Here is a 27866-nt window from a genome sequence, read left to right as displayed (position 1 = left end):
TTTAAGTTACTTCCGCAGTGGTTGCACTTTTCCGAACCGGATGCTCTGTCCATCAATATATATACGGTCTATGGCTGTAGCGCAGCAGAGAGCAAGGGGGAGGGACCTGGAAGGTGTGCTTCAAATTTTTAGGCTAAATCCACGTTTTCTCAGAACTCCCTACTGCAGCTTTAAATCAGACACTTCACTCCCATCTACATACTGTTAAGCAGGCACCTAGATTTTGAAGAGAGTTGAAATGGGACAATGTCAGGACCAACTACAAAAAAGTCCCACATCACAACTAATCAATAGATGGACATTGCCCATGCAGACAAAGACGGCAGAGTGATTACCATCACTGTACACTTATAACCATAAAACCTTTAGTTCCAGGAATAGAGAGGACAGTTGTGGGAAGGCCACATGTGTAACTACTATTTTTCTGTGTTAGCAAAGTACATTTGGCATTAACTTAACTGTATTTCTACCACAGCTTGATTAACGTTAGGAAAAGATCATGGTTTTACTTGCAATGGATATTTTAAATAATGTATTGACATTTTACTCTGTATCATGTAAACTGAAATTTTGCAACTTGAGTGATCGAAATAGCACGAGTAATGCAACGTGAGGCGTTTTTTACGTGCAAAATAAGACAGTAGGCAGATATCTCTAGCTAACATGCTCAGATCATGGAAGTATTGATAAAAAAGACGTTCCATCCCATGACATTTGCTAATTAGGAGCATACAACAAAATGGTTTTCTGACTTCAGCAGACTTCTGTGTTTTGGGGCCCACAGAGCACAAGAGAACATCTCCAGCCGAGCAGGTTAAAAGCTGCAGAGAGCTCCTCCGGCTGTGCCGGCTGATTTACAACAAGTTGCTAGTGGAGAAGTCTGTAGGTTAACTAACACATCAGCTAACTAAATAAATTAGCCAGCGGTGTTAACAGTTGTGGTTCAGCTGAGTTTGCTTTGGGTTTGCTGAGTATTTCTGCGCCCTTGTGTTCAAACATGGCTTGTTGTACCTTTAAATATTTCTAATAGCAACACTGACATCCAAAGTCTATGTCAAAGTCAACTGCGCTACATTAACCCGTCATAATTGGTGTGAAACATTGCAGTTGAATATACACAGGTCACAAAATTGGTCCGTTACATATGTATACAGTAATTATTTGCTACATAATACAGTTTTAGGAGACGCATTTCCTCCAGCTGTGTTTGGACGCTAAATGTGTATATGTGGGGTCATATGAGCGGGGAAGTGTTGGTATAGATTGATATAGATTAAAAACGTGCTACCTTGCTCTGTATCGACGTCAGCCAACTGCCTATGCCATTCAGTATGGCTGGTTGCATCATAGACTGCAAGTGTTTCCGTAGTGATGAAGCACATATTCAGCCAGATGGCTTGGCAGATATTTTTTATTACTTATCTCTTCTTCTTGTTTCAATGCAAGAAAAAAAAATGTCATTGCAGTAGACCATGTCTGAGTGCACTTCAGTAGAGTCAAACCCTGAAACCACAAAAGATCCTTGGCCATGCAGCCAGTCTGAGTTTGTTTTCGCACTCATCCTACCACACTCAGCTGTACACGGCAACTTTGGAAGAGAGGGAGAGGAAGCTAGCCAGAGAGCAAGAGATAACTAGATAGATATAAAGAGAGAGAGAGAGACCAGGTCTCAGATGGACTCCCCTGAGGAGTGGCTGTGGCCTGGATGATTATACAGCTACAGATGGGGATCCCCGCATCAGAGAGAACACAAACACACTGCTCATATATTCATTGACACTGTTTTGTAGAAGAGGTGAGATAGATCCCTTAATTATACATGAAAAGGGCAAAGAAGAAAGTGTTTTGTAACAGGTCAGGGGGCATCTTCCTTAATCTGTAAATGTGCTAGCGTCCAATTTAGGAATAACACAATAATCATTTGTATCTTGTTCCTAAAGAACATATAGGGCAGAAACCCTCATAGATCATTCAGATATAAAACAAAAAAATACATTTGTAAATGTTGCTATTAAGCTACGGTATCTACAAATCTTTTATATGCACAATCCCGTGCCTTCTTTTCAAGTGGCCTGTCATTACTTATGTAAGGTAGAGAGCACTGAAAAACACCTGCCTAATTGTTTGGTGACAAAAAACATTTGCTCTGGCTGTTTTTCCCATTGTAATGCAATTAAGGTCAGATGGACAAATTTTGCAAATAAATAACACTAATTGTCAAATAAAGTCATCTTCATTCTCAGCCAGCCTGTAAAAAATTAAACAAGCACGAGAAAAAAAAGAACATTGAGCTCATAAAACACAAAGGAATCCATTTAAGGAAACATAGTGACATCTCCAGATTTATGCAAATGAGACTTCACATGCGCTCTGTACATTTGTTAACTTGCACTTGCCTGAGGCTGCAGACAGATCTGCTCCACACACATGAAAGGAGGGAGGGGAGAGTGTAGCTCACTGCACAGCACTCAGCACACGGAGGAGATGCAGCCTGGTGATGCCTGTGCAGCCTCCCCCCTGCAGCTACTGTACAGCCGAGAGCTGGGAATCATTGATCTGTTCTTCCTCCTCATAGAACAATGGAGGCAGCACGGCTCCTTATTATCCACATGAGCTCAGAGCAAAGGGTGACTCCATGTCTAATAAATATCTAGCTGCAGCAGTTTAACATTGTATTAATGCATACTGTAGTTACAAATAACTATTAGTCGGTATTGTGAATGGCCAGTGTAATACTGTAAATTACATAAATGATAATTTTAGGGCAAATACACATTTGACCCCTTGCATGATGTGTGGTTTCCTCTTTCACACCAAAAAGCATTAGCAGTGTTTTAATGAAACAGAGCTGCATGCTTAAATGGAAGAGTAATCTTTAAGAAGAGATTTGACCCAAAATCTTTGTTGTTACATGCAGTGATCAAAATACGCCGAAGCAGACAAGCAGGAACAAACAAGCTCCACATTTAGAGTAATGTTTTGATTTGCCGTCATTCAAGTCACACAGTGCAGAGGCATAATCAGGTACTCTCACCCTCATGTCAATCACAAAAGCTCACCCAAATTATTCATGGCTCTATATTTTATTTATGAGTATATTTTCCCATGCCACCTGAAAGTTCGCAGAAGCCGGTTATGCTGGCAGAAATCGAGCTGCCAAGTATTTCATAGAGACAGGGCTGCTTTCATCTCTCACACAGGCTGAGAAAGCAGTGGGATGTGGAGTTCATATTCTGCAGACAAACCTTATCATTTATATATAGCCAGTATCATGTTGAGATATTGAATCACTTTTTTATATGCAAAACATTCACACTGTTATCTGAGAAAATGTGTTATGTAGGCCAGCTCTGCCTGTGATTAGTAAATTAGAGTGATATCAAAAAACAAAATGACACAAAATACTTCTTTAGAAACATCGATTGGGAATGTTATCCTGGATACATACCTAATTTAATTGTTTAATGTGTTGTTGGTTAGGATTTTATCTGAGATTGTAAGTGTGTGAAATAGGTTATATTATGTTTATAGATATATAGATCCTGATATATTATTGATGGGTAGGTATGTGTCTGTCTTATTCTGCAAAATGTTACTCCTTCATATATTTCCCTTATAGTAATAAAATAATAAAAAGAAATACACTATAAAACACTAAGAGTGCCATTTAAAATAAAATAAAAACTACTTAGAATGCTGGCATGATGTTGAAAATGATGTCAGGATCCTTTAATTACAGCAATGGTGCTTTTTAGAGAACTATCAGTGCTTTCCTCTATATGTCTTTTTGTTAATAAGATATGAGAGATGAGCCTATGAGAGATAAAATAATCAGACATTTGGTTGCTTTGAAAATACAATCTTCAAAACATCTGCCCAAATCAATCAAAGCATCTGTGCAAAATGTGTTTTCTAAACATTTGGACACATGTGCCAACACATCCAAAACAGTTTGTATAACTTTTTTGTCGCTGTCAAAGACTATAAAAATAAAAGTTACAAGTTATTATTAATCATAAACATTTAATAGTCATGACTAAATAAGCTAAGCATCAAATAAAATCTAGAAAAAAAGCCATGGTGTGACATTATTGATTAAGAATTTAACAGAAGAAAGCAGCGCAGTGCATAAGGACGTTGGCCGTTGTTTGATCAGATTTGACTGACAGTGATCAAACTAACCAACTAAATTCTGATTATTGCATAAAAAGTACGTGGCATCATGTTTTTCCAAATGACACGTGCAATTACAAAAGTCCATTATAACTTAGAAAACAGACTAGCAGAAAATTGCTGAAAAGAAGTTGATTGAGAAAGTGTGTTTTCCATACCTTTAAAGAAAAAGGCTCTAATCCTGATTTTAAAAGTTGAAATCAGCCCTTATATACATACTTAATGTACTTTATTTATTTTACTTATTTACCCAGAAACTCTATTGAGATACATTTTTTATTTTACAAAAAAGACCTGCTAAAAATGGCAACATAGTAGCTGGCCGCATATTTCATTCACAATTACATGTAGCACAACAAAAAAAACATGAGAAGAGTTGAAGAAGTAGTTGAACTATTTTTTTTTTTTTTTACATTTCTCATGAAACATTTTATGAATGTGGTGGTGTTGTCTTTGAATGCCTCATATGAAGGCATTGTTTTCAAACAAGGTTTATCTTGTAAATGATTAAGCTCAGGGTGCATCTCTCGGATTTATTGTGCAATAAAAATAAATGGACATAACCTTATCTTATCTTAAATGATTTAGACTACCATTCCTAGAGGTTTCCTTAGTTTGAACCTACTACAACTGTGTGTGTCCATGAAGTGGCATTTCAAGTATCACTGACTAAGAATAAGGGGAAATTAAATTTCCCATTGTAGAATATTTGAAATCTAACAAATAATTACAGAACGACTTCTGATGTTGATGCCTGAACACATTGGCTATTTAAAGCCTTTATGTGGTGGCATACTATGCACTGACAAATAAAAGTCATTAAGGCACAGCCGTATGTTTTTAATTAGCTGGCAGCAGACAAAGGATTCCAAATAGGTGTCATGGCAACATCTCAAGAGAGCACAGTCCTAAACTGTGAATGCCCAGAGCTTACATCTAAAACAACTAAATTGGAAACATGAACCCTGCTGGGACCTACAAAGCTGATCTGTTATATTAGTTATTTGTTATTATTAATCATCCTATGATTGAACCATATTCAGTCTGATTTATATGAGATGATATATATACTGTATATACATCATATCATATAAATCACACTGACTATGGAATTACAAATTGTTTTTTGTAAGAACATAAATTGTGTATCACACAGATAATCTTATCTTATAATGATATTGAGTCTTTTTCGGTGTTTGTTTGATACATTTTTGAATTTAACTCAGAAATTACAAAGAAAATAGAATTCCATAGTCCATAACGTTTGTTAGATTCATCTCACTTAACTTATTCAGGTGCTAAGATGTCAAGCAACCAAGTGTAAAACAACCCATTTGACTTACAACTTTAGCTGGTTGTTTTCATTTCTTACTTATTCCAAAACAGAGTCCAACTAGTCTTCCACACATTACAATCTGACCTTTAACCTCCCTCAGTAAATCTTCCTGAACTTCCAGGTAGAGCTTAAAGCCACGAATTCTTGAGGAAACAAAATTAATTTGGCCGGGCATGTGAACCTCTGTGTGCAGACCCACACCGGCCTCCTGCAGAGAGACTCTCCTCAGTGCAGTCAAGCCACAACACCTTTCCTGTGAGTCTTTAATGGACCACAGTTCCTGTTATCAAGCTTTAGCCATCTGTGCTAAAGTATGTAATAGGAGCATGACTGAATCATTTATTCAAATAAGTCAGCTTAATGATGCAGCTTTTCACAAGTAGATACATCTACTTAATGTTGCAGTGTCCTTTAGCTCAGTGACACATGTACTAATTAAAGTCTGCTCCTTTGAGGACTGGGTGCTGATAGATTGAGGAGACAGATGGATTGAAGAGGAAAAATACACCCTGCGCTTGCCTTTCAGATCTCAATCACAAAGATGGGAATAGTGGTGTGATTACATGGGTATGGTCGCATGTCTGAGTGCATGTTTTTGGACAGGGATGGACTGCCTCTTTTGATGCTTCCTTCTGACTAAAGAGGCTGACAAGGAAAAAATAAAAAAAGGCATGGCTGAGTAACGATGCTGCCATATTCAAGCCTAATATGTAACAAAAAAACAGGCCGTCAACAAAACTGCATCTTTTGATTACGTTAATGTAAACATAGACTATTTGAACTACAAGGCAACAATTAAAACCATTACTTTAACTGTCTTTACTGCCTGGAAATCTCATAACCTGTGATTTACGTATTTTTATAGCCCTGATGGTTGATTTGCTGAAAAATAGAAAGAATGTATCGTCTTTTCATCATGTTAAAATCAGAGGCATCTCTCTAGTATAATCCGGGGAGAATAGTGCAGCTGTCTGTGTTGACTAAACACAGTTGTCTGCATCAACATCACATCATATCTTGTTATCAGAGGGTCTTTTGTGGCAGCGTAGCAACAGTTGTGCATGCTTTGAACACCATCTATATCACTGGCATGAACTCAACATGTTAATGTTTTGTGAAGGCTGAAATTATTATTTCAGACAGCAAGAAGGAGAAATAATCTTACCTTTAGCAAAATATATTACACTGCAGTGACCCCCCTTTGTTCTGTGAAGAATAGAAAAGGGAAACAGAAATAGTAAGACTACTGCCAATATATGAGTAACTCTCTACTGGAATTTCAAGATTTTGTAAAAGGTGACTTTAAAGCATGTTTTACAACAACATGAACACAAAGCCATTGTTTCGTAATGCACATGTTGCAACCAGGTTTTGTCACAGAAACTTGCAATTTTAGCATTGATGTATAGGTGATTGACCTATACATCAGCTTCATCTAAAATCTCTTTGTGAGTCACTTAGAGCTGGGGCGGTTGGAGGGGGTCTCCCCGGGGGGGTCAGGGGAAACATGCTCTCTGCCTCCCCTGCCTGTTCTGCAGGAGGCTCTGCAGGGAACCAGTCTCTCTTCTCCCTGCGGTCTGCATGAGGGGCTCAGTTGGCCACATACCAGTCAACTGGCTCCTAGTACAGTAGCCTGTGATGCACACATGTGCAACCTCAAACATACACAAAGGGACTGGAGCTTTAACAGTCAGGATCCCCTGGGGCTCTGTGTCTATTATCAACATCTGTGCACAGCGTTTAAACAATTAAATCACCAATGGTTGGAATGAAACAAAGAAAATGTGACCTTCAAGTAGTAGAGCAACTGTCAAATGTCAATGACTATTTAGCACAAGTACCAAGCAGACTGAGGTTTGATGCTCAGAAGAGTTTGGCAAATGGATTAGGGATGGGTCCCAACCAGTCCCACAAAAATTAAGGTAACAGTACAGCAGACAAACATGTGTTATTACTTTATGCAACATAGAAAGGGGTTCAATTTTTTTACCAATTTAATCAATGCATGTGTTCTAATCCAGACCAATGATTGCTCATAGGCTACTCACCATTCATTTCGTTACTCTCATCGGTATCCAGCCAGTCAATGACGCCCCTCTCTCTCAATGGGCTTGACAATTTTTTCCCTAAACCAGTTTTCTTCTGCGGAAATCCCCCCACCGCTGTGAGATCATTAAAAACTGCTACCGGATTTCCAGATTAGTAAACTATTGGAAATACCGGCACAATTGTCGCATATAACAACTGTGCTTCTACATGCACTCCTTCCTGCTGCTCGGGGAACAATGGTGCAGCATCGGACTGACAGCTTCACGGCCAACGTGACACAGTCTGTCCAATCATGGTTTAACAAACCAGGAATCATCCGCAGAGCGCTGCTGCCTGCCTGCCGGCCCACTGTAGGCTTCAACGCACACATCCCACTGTGCCATCATGTGCGCTGACTGTAGCCAAAGAAGGTGGGCTTAACCGTGATTTTAAAACACTTTAACAGGGATGTGTAGTAGGCTATGTATAGGCAGCATTTCATTTAAAATCGTTTCTTTGTGTATGACTATTCTTAGTCATTTGAGTGAAAATTAAGGCATCTAAAAGTAAGCTAAATCATTGACTAGATTATCTGGTTCAAGCTCGACTAAATCAGTTGACTTTGCCTTCTGCACGAGCCTGTGTTTTCTTTTGTTGGGATATTTGTGTCTCCAACAGGCTGTACGTTATTTTAGATGCTGAACTTTGCACCACTGCTGCAACATTTAGACAACATCCCTCCTGAACGTATAGTAGGCGCTGGCACGTGCACAGACATTTTGGGGAGCAGGGGCTCATTTAGATTAGATTAGATTAGATTCAACTTCGTTGTCATTACACAGGTACAGGTACAAGGCAACGAAATGCATTGTAGGGCATGGATATGTACTGAATAAATATAGAAATCAATACTATTATAAACAGAATTTTACAGATGGGTTTGTCCTATGAATAGAAAATATAGATAACAAGTTTTGTGAGCAAGATGTGGAAAAAAGGGTCTCTTCTCATAATTATTTTAAACAAAACGTTAAATATATTAACACAACTCTGACTTCCATACCAATTTATTTCAATCGGAACTTAACAAACTCTAATCTCCTGACTAGGTAATGAATAATAAATGATAAATGCATTTGTTACTGTATTTATTTATGGGGAAAAAAGGCACTTTCTCTCTAGAAAGTAAAAGGGCAGCTGTTCAAGCCCCCTTATTCACATGGTAAGGAAACTGATGAAGAGACTTATAAAAAGAAACAGTTGCCTTGGCAAACAACCATATCACCACTATATCAAATTGAATTTGTCCTCGCTGGATTATGTAAGGTAGATCAGCAGAATGTGCAGGGTGTCTCTGTTAGGTTAGAGCACCATGCAACAGGAAAGCTTGGTTTTGTTTTTTAGTGTAAATTAAATATTCAACATCGAGTCTAACACATGACTTCTCGAGGTAGAGGGTTCTTAAAAATCAGTGAAACACATCGCCATCTTGTGGCGAGACTGTTTAACAATAGATGTTCTGTGGGCCATAAATCTCTTGTCATGATCATATCCAAACAGAGCCAAAAGTGTGGGTGGGTATATGGCTGGTTTGGAGTCTTTTGAGATAAATACGAGAGGGAATTATGCTCTACCCTCATATTCAATCTGATTTATTTTAGTGTGCTTGTTATTTACTGGACATGAAAGGAGGCAAGTGAATGTTGCATTAGGGAAATTTCAGAATTACAGTGACTTTATTAAGCCAGAGAAAGTGTAACAGCACAAATGTTAATGATAAGATTAACAGTGGCTTTGTTTTATTTCAGTGCCCCTGTAAGCCTGACACTGAGCTAGTATGATCAATACCAGGAGCAGAAACTGAAGCAGCTGTAAATGGGATTTATTAATTTGATCATTTAAACCTGGGCTTTTCCAAATGCTTTTCCAACTGTGACATGTTAAAAGTGTCTATGTATCACATTTCCACAAACGTCTGATGAACTTGATACTGATGTGGTTGAACAGGCATCAGGAATGCGGCCTGTGCTTCTCACAAAGAGCATTAGATGACACTAAAGAGCTCATTGTGAAGAAAGAAACATTTGTGCAATTACACCGCAAACTATATTCCAATCGTGTTTTTCTTACGTGGGAATAAACAAAGGCAAGGTAAACCAACACAGCACGCTGTTAGCCTTGCAAAGATACAGCTGTACTTTGAAGCATTGTAATCTCATTATGTTTAAACAGAGACATGCTGTTTATATTAATAATTATAAGGGGTACATTAAGTGTTTAAAACTAGGAAAGTGGAGTTTAAGCACAATGTTGCCTACTAGTAAGGAGCTTAAAAACAGAGCCATTCTTAAAGGGAAAAGGGACGGCATGTGTTCTATATATATATTTATATATATATATATGTTATATTTACACATATTGCATCAGTACAAACCAAGTGGTGAGGACTTTAGCTAAAAGTCTGGTAAATGCACAATATTCAATCAGTTTGGGAGCATTCTGCACACTGAATGTTGAATCAGCACATATCATCCATGATTATTTTCCTCGTTTTTCCTTTTTTCTTCTTTTGTAATGTCTGTTAACTTCTCATGTCAAATGAAATAATTGATATTATTACTATGAATAATTGAAGGAAACCTAAAAAATAAACCACGCTTAGAGCAACCAGACTTAAGAAGCTATCACAGAGCTACACCCAAACTTCCCAATTATTTCTGAAGTATCATCTGAAGCCTTTTATTGCATTACAGGGCAAAAACATAAGTAAACATTGTCAGTAAATTAGATTCTGAGATTTGTCAATACACCAACATATTAAGTGTCTTCATTTCACAATCCACATGCATTTTAATGCTTTCCTACTGCCAAGTGCTATTTAATTTCAGCATAACTCTGTTTTGGCACCCTTATTAGTGATAATGAGAATTTACTGTTCCTATGTAGCCTGTTATGTTAGCAACAAGTACATGAAAACAAGATTACTAATGAAGAAAAATGTGTTCATATATTTCACATGAAGACAATTTTAGGAAGATTGTGTGATTCGCTGTTGTCAGTTGTCCCCTCTCAGTGTAACCTAATGGCTGTAAAAACCATGCTACGCGTGATCCTCATGTCTGGCCTTTCTGAATTATGCATTACTCTCAAGTTAACAGCGGCTATCCAGTGTCCTTCATTCAACACGTCACAGTAGACAGATCTATCATGAATAATTTTTCTTGTGTAAGTTTTCCTAAAAAGCTTCTATGTGTCAGATCAGGTAACATTTTTTACATATTGTCTATGGAATGTTGTGTGAGCATGTGTGTGTTTGTTGGGTTGTTACCTGTGTGTGAAAGGCCTCTCTTGTACATAGTACCAGAATCATTTAGCGTGTCTCCCTTAAGGGAGCTCTAGAGAGCTTTTGTACTAAGCCTGCCAATTTTCTGCCACTGATAGAGCCCCCAGGCTTCAAAGAAAGTGGAACCCTGTCGAGTGTGGTGACCCGTGTCCTCTCCCTTCTGTAGTCAGAGTACCTGGTGATACAATTGCACCACAATGGAAATTCAATCAAGAGATGGACCGGAGAGAGCAGCAACCACTCTCACTGCCCACTCCCGCTGGCTTGCTAATCGATTAATTTAAAGGGGAGCTTTAAACACATCTGGATTAAAGACACTTCCGTGTTGGAATGTGATTTGGGGGAGAATATCATCGACTTCGCTTTCAAAAACTGTAAGTACGATTAATGTCATTAAATGTCAGGTCTTCCCATTTTATGGGAAGTGTTTAACAGTTGTTGTCACCTGCAGTCAGCTTTATATAGTAACACACCCAATAAAAAGCACTCCATCAGTGATGATTGTGGCAAGTGAACATTGACATGTTGTTTATCAGTGGGTGTGTTGCTAAAGAATCACTGACACCATCCATGAGAAGGTATAACAACGTCAGAGAACTCCACCTGTGGCCGGAAAAAAAATATGCTGTCCAAATGTTATTTAAGTGACAGATGACAGGTAGGTGTGGGAAGCAAGAAGGCAACAATATGCTTACTGAACTCAAAGATAGCTCTCTGCAATTAACACAGACAGAACAGTGGTACACAAAAAAGTTAAAAGATAAAAATACATAATCATACAAATGAGAAAGGAAAAGCATAAAAACCATAAACCCATAGTACACTGGTGTAAATGGACGGTAAGGCCCTACCATGATGCCATACCATTTCTTCAGAAACAGTTGCCCCTCATGTTTTTGTTGTTTTCCAAATTGATCCTTCACTAGCACTTCACTGCAGAGCCACTCTGTAAAAAGTTGCTGTCAAAGCTGTGGAGGCCACTCCACATTAATGGCAGAGTATAATTAAAAGTAAACTCACTCGCTACTCTCTGAGGAAACATTCATCACCATGGATACTGATAGACGGATTGCACAATCATCTCTTGATATCTCTAAACCATCATGCACAAGCATGTACAGCAGATGTTAAAAATAAATGTTGGATTCACCTTAAAAAGCTGCACTAATCAATATTTTTATCTTAACAATTATTCATATGTGTAGTGTGAAACAGGTTGCCCATAGTGATGAACCCACAGATACGTTTCACCCAACTTGACAACCCCCCTAAGCTCTGCAGAATGGCTTAGCCTCTTTCAGCTTTTGATTTTAAGGCTCACAGTTTTACTGATACGCTTCAATGTTACCCCTTTCAAGAACCATGTTTCCAGCTGCAGTTTTGATCAATCGTGTGGACATTACCTGCCAAGCGTCAAAGGGCAGACAGGCAGAGTTAGGGTCCAGCTGGTGAATGTAGTGCAGCATTAAGCAGCTTATGAGCCAACAGTTGTTTTCAGGTATTGGTGGAAACTAGAATAGAGCTAAAAGGAAAGTGAATAATGGACATCACTCATCAGGTGGCCTGGAAAAAGACTGCAAATGAAGGCTTATATTTTTTTCATGTCTGCTGGATGTGTAAATAAAAGGCAATGGTTTGCGAACATGCTCGCAATACCAACGCAGTGTCGCATTGACACAATTACTATGTAATGCTGTTTTAACTGCTACTTTTCTAACTTTGTCTAAATCCACCATGAAAAAAAATGTTGCAAACCAAACAGTTTGTAACCAAAATCATATTTGGCAAAGAAGCCAGTTGAAACTTTTTTCCAATGCATCTTTATTTGCCAGCATTTGATGACTAGTGCTTAGTAGATGTGATTAGTAGAGAAAAATTGTATTGAATGACCTGTGCTAGAGCAGCACAAAAGAAAACATGTACACACATCAGAATAACACCAATACACGTTACGTAGACACAGGCCAAAAATATACATTAAGTATAATCCACTTCCTACCAAAGCATAACTTGGGTAATTGTGCTACTGCTATTGATGATTTTGCAAAGTAAGAGAATTTGCTATTGTTCACAGTAATATTACACTATGAGGAGAACGATGAGTATAATCAGTCCAACATAAATGGTTTTAATAGAGTAAGACAATCTGGCAGAAAGCATGATTAGCAGTGTGTGTGAGGCAATCATGTCATATTCCAGCATTGTAAACTGGATGCTGGTGAATTTGAAGGATAGGGTATCCATGGCAACTGTAACAAACGAGCGTGTGTACAATAGTAAATCCTCATTTAGTTTGAAAGACATATGTCAAATGGCCATGTAGCATGTTAGCTTCCTGTATTGACATTTTTCAGATCTCTCAGGCAGTCTCAGAGTACGCTGCCAGTGTTTCCTTTACATAAATAATGAAACATGTATTGGCTGAATATTACACTCTGTGGGGCTTATAGGAGCAATGAATTACTGTTTCAGCAGGCTGGCTGGCTTTATGCATGTGGCTCATTTGCATTCTAGATACTGTATACTGTATGTTAAATTGATATATGTCCAGCTATTCCCGCATGCAATATATAACATTTTTCCTGTTGGCCTTAAACCTTTAACTTAATGTGTGGTCCATGTCATATTGTGTGATCAACATTAACCAAAGGGTGTTCAGGCATAAAATAGGTGATCATTATCAGTGATGATTATAACTTCATAGCAAGAAGAAAGAGACTTCCTGTCTCTCTGTTGTATACTTAAAGACGTTGTTTCTTCTCTCTGCCTTCAGTTCAATTCAACTCTCCATCACAGTGAAAAGAGCTAAGCTTGCAGACAAAATGAATGAATCCCTTGTTTTGCATTGCTAGTGCCTACCATCATGGACACCAAACCTGTGTTGTTGTAACTCTATTTTACCACAAGATGGCACACACAGAAATAATAAAGAGACAAGGAGTGGCAAGGATATTTTGTTAACTGTCTTTCTGAAGTTCCTCCATCAAGGGTGGATTGTGGATTAGATTGTATACTACTATTACTACTACTACTACTGCTACTACTACTTGAAATTTTACTTATATAATTACCTTAGTGAATGTCTAATGCTTTGGCGATACCTCTGGTCCCTAGACTGGATGGTAATGGTAAAATCCCTTTTGAAGTATCTTTTAGTGATTACACACTTGGTACGGGGCCTTTGCTTACGCTGCCTAGCCGTACAGCATACCACAACTAGATGAGTGAAAGAAATGAATGACTGAAATGTATCAAATCCAATAAACATGTTGCACTTCAAACCACTGCACAGCAGCAGAAACAAAGCTCCTTTACAATCTATTGGATACAACAACTCTACGTTAACGCAATTGTTTTTTTTTTCAAGTTGATTCTCATTTACAAGGACTACCATTTACACCGTTAAACATTCATACATGGAAGCTCCCCAGTCCAACCACATTCTGATGTGTTGGCCACTGAGCAGCTCCACTGGAGTGTTTGGGGTTAAGGACCTTGCTCAAGGGCACCTCAGTGGTAACAAGGCAAGGACAAGTGCTGCTCTTATACTTCCCCCACCCAGATTTGATCCTGTTGGTCTGGGGATTGAAGTGGCATCCTCCCGGTCACAAGCTTGCTTCTTTAACCTGTCATTACGTATCTATTGCTCACTTGGATAATACAGTAGAATGCTACAATAAATTACGGTGTATCATGACTACCATAATAATTAATGCAAGTTCAAGTCTTGTATATCAGTTGCAATGCCTTTATAAAATTCAACCTTATATGGAGCTCACGTTTACCAGTTTAGTGAAGTAGGAATAGTCCCACACGATGGCCCTATTTCATTTAATAATGGGCTTAATTGGGTGCCCAGATGGCTCAGTTGGTAGAGCGGGCACCCATGTATAGAGGGTTACTCCTCGACGCAGCGGGCCCGGATTCAACTCCGACCTGCGACCCTTTGCTACATGTCTTTTCCCCTCTCTCTCCCCTTTCCTTTCTTCAGCTGTCCTGTCAATTAAAGGCCTAAAATGCCCCAAAACTAAACTTAAAAAAATAATGTGCTTAATTAAGTTCTTGGAACTGGTTGAAGTTTGGTTATTCTGGAAAGTATGCGTTTCACATGTGCCTTTTATTTATTTTTTAAAGAGGTTTTTGGGGCATTTTTAGGCCTTTATTTTCACAGCACAGGTGAAGACATGAAAGGGGAGATAGAGGAGGAATGACATGCAGCAAAGGGCCGCAGGTTGGAGTTGACCTCGGCCGCTACGTCGAGGAGTAAACCTCTATATATGTGTGCCCCCTCTACCATCTGTGCTAACCCGGCAACGTGATCTGCTTTTTCTGACTAAATGACTACATGACAATGTATACCTCAAAACAAATGGCCACTATAGCAAACAGTATGGTTGACAAATACACTGCCTCCAATCACATTGCATCATATTGTATCATGTTGTTCAGTACGAGGCACTTTCCTCAATATTTCATGTACTATCTCAAACAATTCCCCACATATTTTCAGCAAGCATTAACAGAATAACGATCTGATTGTTTCATTTCCAATTCTTAACAGCCCAATCAGTAATGTCCCTGTCGAATATCAATGACAGGTATATTATTTACTTTTGCTGATTCATAAAAAGTGCCATTAGATAATATAATTTTATAACTGTTAATGTTTTCCCTATTTAAAGTCTATTAAATTGTAACAGGAAAGTATTAATTTTGTGGATCATTAAGGCCCTAGTGCAAGATTTTTCCCCATTTGCTTTTTTAAAAAGATTTCCTGGACGAAAAATCCCTTTATACATTTCTGTTTATATACTTGTTCCAACCAATCAATATTTGCTACGTACAGTTAAGAGTTGAATAGTCTATACCCACAACGTTCCATACATATAATGGGTAATTAGGCTGTAGCTAGATGGGAAACATTAAATGGAAGAGAAAAAGAAACACTTCTCTTTATGTCTCTTTGTGTAATACATTATTAATTTAAAGTCAGAAAGCACACAACTGCTGGTAAGGAGGCAGAGGAAAGCCTTCAGGAGTGCTTGTGGAAATGTCATCTCAAAGAATCATATCCAGATAACAGCATCACAGCCCTCTGTAGCCATTTTACTGCCCAACATAAAGCCACTCTTTGCTTTGGCCAACAACTTTTGGAGACATACTGTATCCAAGGCTGTTGCTTCTACAATTTACTGTACGTATGGTTCAGCATACTAAGTCAGAGCATGACTAACAAAGTAGGCTGAAGGGAAGCTGAATATACATGCACTAAGTAGACAAGGGGTCGCGCTGCTTGGCTTTGCAGCAGCATGTAGCAAAGATATGACCAGAATGAAACGGAGCTATGGTAGGAAAATAGATTTTTAGATAGAAGTATGAAAGGGAGGACGAATAAAACTCTAATCTGACAAATTCTATTTTGTCCTTTCTAACCTTGATAATGTGAGGAGCCAACTAATTATTTTTAAATTTTTTAGATTTAATGATAAGTGTTTAGATCATTTGATAATTAATTCTAAAAAAAACATGGCTTTGATTTTGAAAGTAAAAAGTAAAAGTCTCCCAATTTACAATGCCTTTAACATTACTTACCCATATATAAACTGTATTCTTATTTAGACTCATAGAGATATGGTCAAATTTGTCATTAGACGGCATTTAGCGATACTGAAGATGTTATTGACAGTAATGTTGGTTCTCCTTTATTGAGTCATGGCGCTTAGTTTTGTGTCACTTGAGACAGTTATTTTTAGGCTCTTTTTGAGTTTCCGTCGTGGCTTTTGGTGCCGAGATTGGGTGTCAGGCAGGCATGACTACGTCACAGGACAAGCAGGGGCTAAATATATGCCCTGTTGCTATGAATGTTAATGATGTTGCTGGTTTTTGCAAATTGATTGTGTCATTGTCTCAACTGCCTATTTCACATACTGTCCGTGAAAGGCATCTGAAAATGTACAAGTGAATTGGGATATTAGTTACTGCTCCATATTAACATTTATGTGCCTTGATTGTTGTTTTCCTCAGGCAGGAGCTATGTGGTGCTGTTATTTCCCTTCTTTTCTTCAGCTTGTTGGTTATACAGCGCCTTCCAGGTTGAGAAACAAAGTCTTGTAGAGAACAAGGTAAAAGTGTTGGGTGATTATTTGACAAAAACCTGACACCCCTAATTGACAGAAAGGGGTGAGGGGAGGCAGTTAGGAGCCATGTACAGCATCTGCCACAGTCCTACATGATGATCATAACAATCACATCCTGTCATTCCATTATGCTCCTCCTCTGCAAGAATGACCCAGAAGTTTTATGAGTTTATGATCTTCTTCTTCATAGAAGTTAGGTTGTTCAAATTGTGGTGGAATGTGTGGACAGAAAAGCCTTCTTTAAAAGCACTGTAATATTGTGTCATTTGAATCATCTCAAAGAGTAATCCTTCAAATAAATCTCTCTGTGTTTTCTTTCTGTGTTTTATCTTATATGCTAATTGATTAATAATTAGAAATGCGTCCTTTTCAGTAATATTAGGTTGCACTGGTATAAAAAGCTGATCTGTGAGAAATAAATCAATGTGAAGGTACTTGACAACAAAGCAAATCTTTAATAAAGTAAAACATAATGACTGAATGTATAAAGTTCATTATACCCATTCATTATTAATTGTATTGTCAGTTTATTGAATGTTTACTTAAGTTAAATTGTTAAACTGTGAATTTAACCCATGTTCTCAAGCGCAACATGAATATGAAGTAATCACAATAGTTCTGACAATAAAAAAGTAAGACATTTGTGAAATATTTCATACAGTCCATGATGAAATGTGAGGGCAGAACATACATGTAGGCCATCATTTGCAGTCATTTCGTGCTGACTGCTCATGGGGGGGGAATGGCCTTTAATATTTTAGACATGAAAAAATCTTCGTGCAGCACTGAATACCTCTTGATGTTAGTGTAGGACTTTGCACTGCTCGTTCAACTGAGTGATTATTTTTGACAGTATTCAGTGGTTTGCTTCTCAGTTAATGGATATTTTGTTCTCCAAAGTTAGTGTCATGTTGATTGGCAGTCACCCACAAGGCCCAGTACTGAATCTGCTGTGCCAGTCTGGAAGTCCCCATAGTAAATCTTGAGCACTTGCAAAACCACAGTGAGTGCAGCGTGTGTGTGTGTGTGTGTGTGTGTGTGTGTGTGTGTGTGTGTGTGCGTGCATGCGTGTGTGTGTGCTTGCTGCAGTGTAGTCAACCAACTCAAAGATTTCCCTGTGCTGCCTGTTCCTCGCTAGCCTGGAAATCCAGATCCCAAATCTGAAAGATTAAGGGTCTGGCATCGAGTAATGAAAGTCGGCCATCTCGAGGGAAGGCAACAACCGTGCATTTGAAAATCTCACTGCATCTAATTGGATAACACTACAAATAATCACAATAACACAACACAACTGGTAGATTAAACTGTTGTCATCTGTTTAGCTTGCCTCTGGCCCGCCTATATGAGGTACACCGATGTGATTTGTGCAGCTTGGCTCACAGCTCACTGCTGATTACAAGTTAGCAATTATTAATTGTAATTATTTAATTGCCAATTAAACACAACAAAGGCTGTCACTTGCATGGCGTTTTGAGCTAAAGTTAGCAATCAAACAATCATAGATAGCTTGTAATGATTTCCGTCTTCTGTTATTGTAATGAGAAAAGTTTATTATTTTATGGATTTCACATATTTCAGTACACGTTATGCCATAAACCATTTAAATCTGAGTATGCACTGATCACCTCTTCACCCAACTCACATTGGGTAGTGACAGCCAGAGTAACCCGCTGAGCAAATTCAAATTGTGCTCTCGCGAAAACTCTGGATTTCCAAGGTAGTATTTCACTCCAGTCATGAGGAGAGATCAACCAAACAGTTTTATTTCAATCAAAAGAGACTAGTTTGCAGGTATGCAAATGAAGTTTATTGTACAGCTCAATAAAATTTACAGTCTTTAGTGATTAAACACCAATATTTTGCATATACATTCAATTCAAAGAATTTACAAGGACCCAACAGTTCTAGTAGTCTCCCCTAGAGCAAGCAACAGTGCGACAGTGGTGAGGAAAAACTTCCTTTTAGGCAGAAACCTCGGTCAGACCCAGGTTCTTGGTAGGCAGTGTCTGACGGGCCGGTTGGGGTTAAAATAAAGAGTGGAAATAACAAAAATAGAAAAAATAGTAGTTTGTAGCAGTTCTTTGTAGTAGTTCATGGCATAGCAGGGCACTGTGCGGCATTACAAGGCACAGCAGGACGTAGCTGGGCACCGCAGAGTGTAGCAGATGAACATGGCATCACAGAACATGGAGCGGGACCATGGCAACAGCTGCCACCATGATTTTGGAGCCTCCCTGATCCAAGGGAACATGCTGGGGAAAAAAGAACATAAGGACTCCGGGGAATGACTATACATATAGGGCTAGAGAACCATCAGACCCCCCGATGGAATCTAGACATCGGTGGTGGCAACAAAAGAATCCAAAGTCCAGACCCAAGGAGCCTCCGGACCTGTCAGCTGGAGTAAATGTCTGGAGGTGGAGGTTTGCACTTTATGTCTGCAATACTAGCTGAATAGCACAGGGAGAAACGGATTTTTTTAAAGCAAGGTTGTGACTCTGTGATTGGCCCTTACAATTTGTGTACGATTCTGATTGGTTAAGCAGGAAGGTGAACGCCTCGACCAGTTGATTCCATACAGGAAGAGAGCATTTATTAAATTAGGTCTTTCTGAAAGAATTTACACTGAGCTGTATTTAAATCAGGAGAGACCAGTTGCATATATGCAACTGTTATACACAGCAAAAAATGTATTAGGATAACAGCTAAATTGATTTTGGAGTTCCCCGATTAAAAGTTGGGTCTTCCTGAAAGAATTTACGCTGAGCTACATAATCCATCCATATACCCTCACACACAAACACCTACAGTATGAATGCAGAAACACACTCACACACACAAACACACACACACACACACACACACACACACACACACACACACAGGGGTGTTCTCAGTGGTGGGAGTTCTGAAAGCTGACTGGTAGCTTAAAAGCACACAGCACCTTGTTTGTGTGTATGTTTGGGTAGGCAGTGCTAGAAAGAACTGATTATTTGTTCAGAAGACACTTGCCCCTGTACGTCCAATTCCTCAGTCTAATATAAAATGTCTGTCTATTTTACAGACATTGTAATGTTTTCACAGTGTTTTAATAAATGTCTTTGGTGTCATGTGGGAAACAGCCACATTTGGAGTGTTTGAAATCTGCCTAATGCAATTGAATGTGTAATTCTTCTTAGCAGCCACCTAAGTTACAGTACAGCAATGCATTTACATTCCTCCGTAATAAGCAATTTGCAGATTGGTTGTAAATAGAGTCAGTGTTGAGTTGTAGGCTATAAATTCCATCCTACCTACCAACCAGCCATAACATATATTTTTTCCTCAGTAACCTGACAGTAACTGGTTTGATGTGTGTGTACTAGAGCTGCTTATATTAAAGCGATAATAAGGAATTAACGCAAATTCCTTTTAACAGTACAGATTTTTTTTCTCGTGCGATTAATGCACGTGCATCCTGTGTGATTTGGGCCTTAGGCCGCTCCATGGTTTAGGAAATCAGAGAGCAATGCAACAGTAACGTTGTGGATGGCTAGCAGAATTTCAGAAGCAAACCTCCTTGAGCAAAAATGGACGAAGAAAAGGGTCTTTTGAATAGCAAGTTCTGTTTCAAAGCCCTTCCAGTTCTCTCGACAAGACTAATATTATTTGTATACAGCCTTTTGATGTGAATTGAGTTACCACCGGAGTGCATCCAATCTCAAATACCACTTGCTGGCTAATCAAGAGTTACCTAAGTACAATCAGGTAATTGATTGTGCTTACATTTTTAATGGATTTTGAAAACAATTATAAGCCAGAGTAATATTATATTTTTTTTTTAAACATTTAATATATTTTTGGCAGTGAGATGGACACTAAAAAAAGAACACACAAAGAGCCAATTACAAAATGATGAGCTGCAATACAAATCAGACACTCATTTTCAAGAGATTCACACATTTGAGCTGCTTCCATTCTGTCTATTAGTGTTCTCCAATGAGACTTTTCCTAAAGGCCACTTTTGGACAGCTGGGAGTGAGAGATTGGAGCTTTCTCAGAAATCTCTCTGTCACCAGACTCTTCTGAGGCTAAAACACTCACAGCTTAGTCTGACTCTGTAATGTACAGTACATACATTAAAAATGAAAATTACATGTCTTTAGGGACAAATGTGTAAACTGTTGGACATTGTGCTTTGTGGGTGCAAGTATGCAGTGAGATTAAAGCTATTGACATGTTTTGCTTGATAGCTAGACAGCAATTGAAAAGTTTAAGGTATAGTTTGACATTTCCAAGAGTTAGACGAAAATAAATACTCTCATGTCTGTACATTAAGTGCTGCATAGAGCTGGAACCAAGGTGATTAGCTCAAGTTAGCATAATGACATAAAGCAGGGGGAATCAGCTTCCCACTCCCAAGTTCAAAATTAGACTTACCAGCATTTGTACCTTTTCGGAAAATGTGTACACAAACATAAATGTTTTAGTTAACGCCAAGGAGGTTTGGAGGTTTGTTGGTTTGTCTGTAGGGTTATGGAAAATCCTTTTCATGGAACTTGGTGAAAGGGTGTAGCATGGGCCAAGGATGAAAAAATTACATTTTGAGTGGATCTGAATCTAGGGGTGAAAACCCACATTTTTTATTTTTGTGGACATTGCGAGATAGGGCGTTTGTGCTGCATTCTTGTGGTGTTGGAATAGTCAGAAATATAAGTTCCCGACCTGAAAAATTCACACTAGATAGGGTATGCCTTGGTGGAGTGCCCTTCTAGTTTGGGCTGTAACAGTTAGTTAAGGATGTATAAACTGCTTAATAATACAATTATTAACAGCATTGACTATCTATACCATAAGACTCCCTCTAAAACTTCAAATTGTTGTTTTTACATTACTGTTACATGTATGTGTTGGTTAGTGAGCTTTAGAGGGGCTGGTAGCTACTTTTTCTTACCTTTAGACATAGCTACAGAAGCTGTTTCCCCTAACTTTCAGTCTTTATGCTAAGCTAAGCTAATTGCCCACCTTGCTGGAACTACATACTTATCACACAACAACAAGAGTGCATCAATAATCTCATCTAAAACTCAGAGATAAAGCGAATAAGCATTTGTGCCACAACGTTGAATTGTTTATTTAATAACCTACATTATTTATTCTCATCCTTGGGCTGTGAGGTCACTCTGAAGGGATCGCGAAACGCTTTGTCTTTCTATAAAAAATTATCTTGTCTGTTTTTTGTTTTTTTGAAATATGTAAAATGGCTTTAACCCTTATGGCCTCCTTTATTTCCAGAAGCATTAAGCAAAGGCTTACTGTCACTGCAACGTTTTACTGATATAACTATTCTGCTTGTGATTTTGTTGACATGACTTGTTTAAAATACTGTAATTTAGTGATTCAGTCAACCTGTTGGAAACCACACAGCAGCCAGTGACCCAACACCACACTAAATATATCAGGGACAAACATAGAGTCTGGGAAGCTTCAATTGCCTTCTAAATACTGTAAACTACTTCTAGGTCTAAAAAGAACATCTAATCCATGCACAGCAACACTAAAATTTCAAAAATAGGCATGTTGGCTTGACAGTTTGCAAAGATTTTCTATATTCATGCCCCAAGCAACAACACCTGCATTGTGCCGTGTGAGTGGTAGTGGGGGAGATATGTGATCACAGTGTCAATTCAAAAATGAGCATAGATATTTTTAAAACAGTTAGGAAAGACTGGGGAAGGAAGCCACCTGAGGACCTCTGATTTCACTTTAGTTTCTTGTCTTTCAGATGCCAGTTTAGCATTTTTGTCTCATACAAGACTTTTCAAGTGTTTTGATGTGCAGGGCCAGGCTTAGTATAATATGGTTCCTCGCTTCAGGTTCCAAGCAGAAGGGTGGCATTACCCCGATATCACACTTGTTCTACCTAATTTTCCAAAGAGGCAGCAGGAGAAGACCCCCTTGGGGCGTATATATTTGCAAAAAATTAAAAAACCAAAGAGGTATTTTTCAGCCCTATGGTGCAGATTAGTAGCTAAGCGATATATCCCCATCGCCGTCTTTCTGCTGCTTCCTCAGAGCATTTACATATATAAAGATAAGGAAGTATACAAATTATGATCTATGTTACTGTATCATTATTGCATGCATGGCAGTTAGGATGCTCTACTTTTGTCAGAGATCACATCTATTTATGTGGTATATGCAACACTCTATGATTGTTTAAGACTAAACTACATGGATTATAGTAAAAAATCTCTCAGCTCTGTGCCTTTTCTACACAGCCTTTAGTGCAGTCATTTTGTATTTTGTTTCCATTGCAAAAGTAAATTGCGTTGTGCCATTTAAAATATGTAATGTACATTAGTATACAGGTTATTGGTCATGTTGTATAATGTGCTTTGATGTGTGTGTTTTCATCATATTTATGGAATACTCACTATGAGCCTTGTCATAATTAAATAACCATGCATGTTAAAGTTGGACAATTTCATCTACTCCACAGTGATTCACAATAATACTAATAAAGTAAAACATTACTGGTGCCCAGATAGATCCTACTGACTTTGAAGATCCCCTGACTTTACCTTTAGCATCACCAAAAGGTTGACATTTTTGGTTTAATGAACTATTTGGACAAGGATTAGAGTTGCCATAAAATTTGGTCCATATCTGTAGCACCACTAGCAGGTCAAAGTGTTCTCCTTATATTTTGCAAACATCTACTCGATGAACTGCCATGGAATTTAGTTCAGGCATTAATGTTTCCCTAAGGATGAACTATAATATCTTTGGTTATCCCCTGACCTTTCAACTGGCACCCTAATCACGTAAAAATTCATAATTCAATACCCACACAACTAATAACAGTCCCATCATTCTCAGTTGTACTTTATGTTAAGTGCATATTATTTATTAAAGTGCTAGCATGCCAAACACGCTAAAAAAAAATGGTGAACATGATGAACATTACACAACCTGCCTAACATGCCAATGTTAACATTTAGCTTAAAGCACTGCTGTGTCTGCGTGCAGCCTTACAGAGCTGCTACCACTCTTAGTCTGATTTAGTGAAAGATGATGAAGAAGAAAGGTAACATTTTCTTAAACTTTAATGTTGCTTCATGCCGGTTGTTTTTATTTTTCCATTTGTGTGTTTCATTGTATCACTGAGGACAAACAGAATGGGATGGTCATTATCGTGCTGGGAGGTTTGTGGGCGTACTGTGTGGGTGCTATAAATAGGGTCTTGTAATGTTTTCTGTGGACTGCAGGAGATCAAGCTCGTCAAAGATAATGGCCTTCCTAATAATCAACAAATAGCTTTCTCTCATATTCGTCTTTCTCTCTCTCAATAGCAGCGGAGGTAGTACCAATCAGCTGTTACATTATTTTACCCTTGCTGTGCTCTAAAATTGCGCTATTCTTATTCAATTTGTTCAACATTGGAATTATCCTATTGAAAGCACAAATATGTTCGCTTGATCATTTCACTTCATAAACCTCTCTATACAAACTATTCATTTCATTTTTAGTAGCTCACATAGGCTAGGGATGTGTGTAGCTCCCTTCAGTACTACCAGGTGGCCCGCGGTCAGGAGCACAAAGTGATACTTTCTGTGTGTAGCAGATACCAACACACACAGAGCAGTGACTGTGTGGAGCTTAAAGAAGCTGCCGCTACGCTACATGAAGCCACCGTGTAGACACTCTGGAGCTGCCTCGTACCACTTCTTAAAATAATACATATCACTAGCCTCTCCACCTGACATCATCTGTTAGGCTTGTTGGGCTTTATGGTAGATCTACACTCTTCATCTCCCTTCATAAACATTATACTCATGTTCTTGACAGGGTCAAGTTAAAGCAATAAGACGTTCATTTATAAAAGCCTAAATAAAAGAAATCACAACATAAGTGGAGCGGCATTACTTTTTGCTATGATAGCTGGAGTTAAACAGTTAATAATTCCTGATTGTGTGGGTTTTAAGACAAAAAAAAGAACAAAAAGACAAACAAAATCCGCTCCAAAATAATAACAAAAAATCCTTTCTTTGCAAGTCTGTGAATCCAAGAATCCTTGTGATTCCTTCCCTTAATTCTAATGGCATCTGGAAGACATGTGGCTCATTATCATTCATGGTGCTATCTGCCTGTGGTCTGCATGCAGCGCTCACTGATGTAAGCTACTCCAAGCCTCTACTGGGGAGAGGATCAAAATGAAAATACTGTTGGCAATATTTCACCCGCATTTACAGAAACAGGGAAATGGTTTTCCAAGTTATCCACATCATGGATGAGACCTATAGATGAACCCAAATACTTCAAAAGAAATGCATATAATGCAATAGAAAGAGACATTCAGTGACTTTCATAATTCAGTTTTATTGCAGATTTAATGAAAATTGTTGTTGTTTAATTGGCTAATTTCTGCACATTTGTAAGCTAGCTGCAGATGCAAACATTTGCATTACAATTAATGTAAGGTGAATATTAGCATCCAGTTTGAAACAATGGTTATGTGTTTACATTCATTAAACAAACAACCATTTGTGGTGGAATTGCTACTTAATGCTTATTTTGTTGAATTTATAATTTGGCAACCATATTAAAATGAATATATTATCATATTAAGACACTGATATTTCAAATATTTGTGTTCAAATGTTATTGTTATACTTTGTCAGTGAATTGAGCTATAGGATTTAGGATATGACAGTATTTAATTATAATCTCCTGATTGCCTCTGACATCAAAACTGTATTTGTTTTCAGTCTCGCCATTGCAAACTAGTATCAAAAAATGTCTGTTAGCCTTTGCAAATGTGACATTTCCTTTGTTTCCTAGTGAATCTAATTAAACGTAATGTAAACAGCTCAGAGGCTTCTCCTCTGGACTTCCATCTTATTTAACCAGGCACTGTGACAAAGAGCTCACAGATAGCTGCCACTGTCTGGGTGAGTGGTTGCAAGAGGAGTGAGGTTTACAAATTGATAATATAAGGCTCTCCACCAAAAAATGTGTTGGTTGGCAATGAGCCATGTCTCGGGAAGGAACCAGGGGATTAGTGGCTTGCTCAATAGCATGTTGAGTGGAAAGAAATGTTTGAGAAAGAAGGTTTGATGTTTTAAATTACAAACCTGTCCCTTTTTCCTAACTAGGAGACATTCGGTATACTTACAGCGGATTTTCTTTCAGCATTGGTCATGCAGTGGTCAAGTACTTGGACGTCTTTAGTTTTGGCTCTGTATACCAGCATATTGGGCTAGAAAATGAAATAATTACTATGTGGCTACAGTGCCAACTTTCAGATTTGAGTGTGTTAAATTGGGGTTAGTGTCACATTGCCAGAACTCTCTCTGGTCTTGCTAGTCCAAACAGCATTCCAGGATGGGGGAAAAATGGGCTCTGGTTTACTGGCAATCCTTTAAACCGATCACATCGTCTTTGGCGGTGTCTCTGCTAAATAGCCTCGGGAGGGAACTTGTTTTGGTGGAACATAGGTTTAAAACTTGTTTTAGTAGTGCAACAGAAAACTCAGATTTGACAGATAGTGTAACTAGCTGTCTAAATTTAAGAATGCAAACTCAAAGAAAGCGGAAGGTGACGGAGAGCCAGCCGAAATAAAAGACATCCAGCGGAATTTCTGGCGGCACCGGAGCAATCCCGGAAATGCAACGTTTTCAGTCTAGCCTTGTCATTTTTATTAAACTGCTAGTCATTGTAACATTTCAAATCATGCTGGAATAAAAATCCATTGAAAATGTGTAACTGTCCAAACACACTGTGTTACAGACTAGAATGTCTGCTAGAACTACATGGACACTTATTGATTTTGTTCTTTTCATGGGATTGTGTTACAGTAATCCATAATATACCTCTTCCGGCTTTCTAAACCTTCACTTAGTAATTATAGTCCAAATAATTACAATGTGTTGACAACTTGAGGAGTTAATAAAGCACACATAACTGTAAATATACTAATTTATCTATTCATCTTGTTGGATGTCCAAATAGAGTAGACTCCACTACATCCGAAGAAATGGGGAAAGATCTTGTGTTGTGTGCGTGTTGTGTGCGTTTTGTGTGCTGTATGTGTGTGTGTGTGTTTGTGTGTATACATCTTTCTTTTCCTTTCACCCTCACTGCAGGACTTATCTCTGTTATGGATCACAGAGGACTGGCTTAAAGCTGAATAAAGCAGGTTTATCATGGAAAGAACATGAGACTTTGAAACACTGACACAAATGTTCAGATTACCTACTGTATATGTATATATAAGCCAATCTTGCTTGTGACTTTGATTTAGATAGCCTTACTCTCATCCTAGCAGAGTTATGCTAGGATTATACAAATCTAAATTTTAAATGACAAGGAGAACAGAGGAACAGGATCATTTGCATTTCGGTGAGGTTTGGCGGGAGCAGGAATCCCAGAGTGTCTCTTTAAAACAGGTGGTCTATAGAAATGCAGGTATGAGTTACACATGCTGAGGATGAACATGGATGGGCAGATGCCTGGCAGACATGTCTAGTCTTCAAACATTGAAACCACCAGAGTCAGTCTGGCGCCACCGTCTCTAGCCGGGCCAAACAAGATGACCTGGCTAGCTCTTTCACACTCTAAGGTGTCTCGTTTTTTATGCCGCCTTTAACCCTCCTCTCCTCAACAAGCATTACATCACTGACCCTATTTAAGACCAACAGCAAAGCACAAAGCATGGCCAAAACATTTCACAACCATTTAGTGTCACTTGAATCTGCACCTGCCCAACATCCACTTTACACTGTTTACGGATTAACAGAAGCAGTGAAAAGGAGGCATTCTATTTGTTGTGGATTTGTATGTGCATAATTTGGTATACAATGATGGG

At 38.4% G+C, this 27866-nt stretch overlaps 1 protein-coding gene across 3 annotated transcripts in view; it reads right to left on the bottom strand.

The window, feature by feature from the left end:
- The window catches only part of csrnp3 (cysteine-serine-rich nuclear protein 3), a 22425-nt gene extending 14580 nt beyond the window's left edge, over positions 1–7845 (bottom strand). The window contains exons 1-2 of one of the 3 annotated variants that reach the window (XM_034885337.1): positions 7558–7844; positions 6675–6715 (exon numbers count right to left, since the gene is read on the bottom strand). Coding sequence is in view for 2 of the 3 variants with exons in the window: in XM_034885336.1 (XP_034741227.1) it covers positions 7558–7560 (3 nt within the window). In the remaining variant the exon portion in view is untranslated. Of the gene's footprint in view, positions 1–6674; positions 6716–7557 lie in introns of all 3 variants that reach the window. The other 2 variants (XM_034885336.1, XM_034885339.1) reach the window with 2 other exon arrangements.
- Between the last annotated feature and the right edge of the window lie 20021 nt (positions 7846–27866).

This window comes from Etheostoma cragini, chromosome 11 (genome assembly GCF_013103735.1).
Source record: "Etheostoma cragini isolate CJK2018 chromosome 11, CSU_Ecrag_1.0, whole genome shotgun sequence".
Taxonomy (NCBI): domain Eukaryota; kingdom Metazoa; phylum Chordata; class Actinopteri; order Perciformes; family Percidae; genus Etheostoma; species Etheostoma cragini.
Note: the sequence above shows the minus strand (reverse complement) of the source record. Positions and strands in the feature narration are given on the sequence as shown.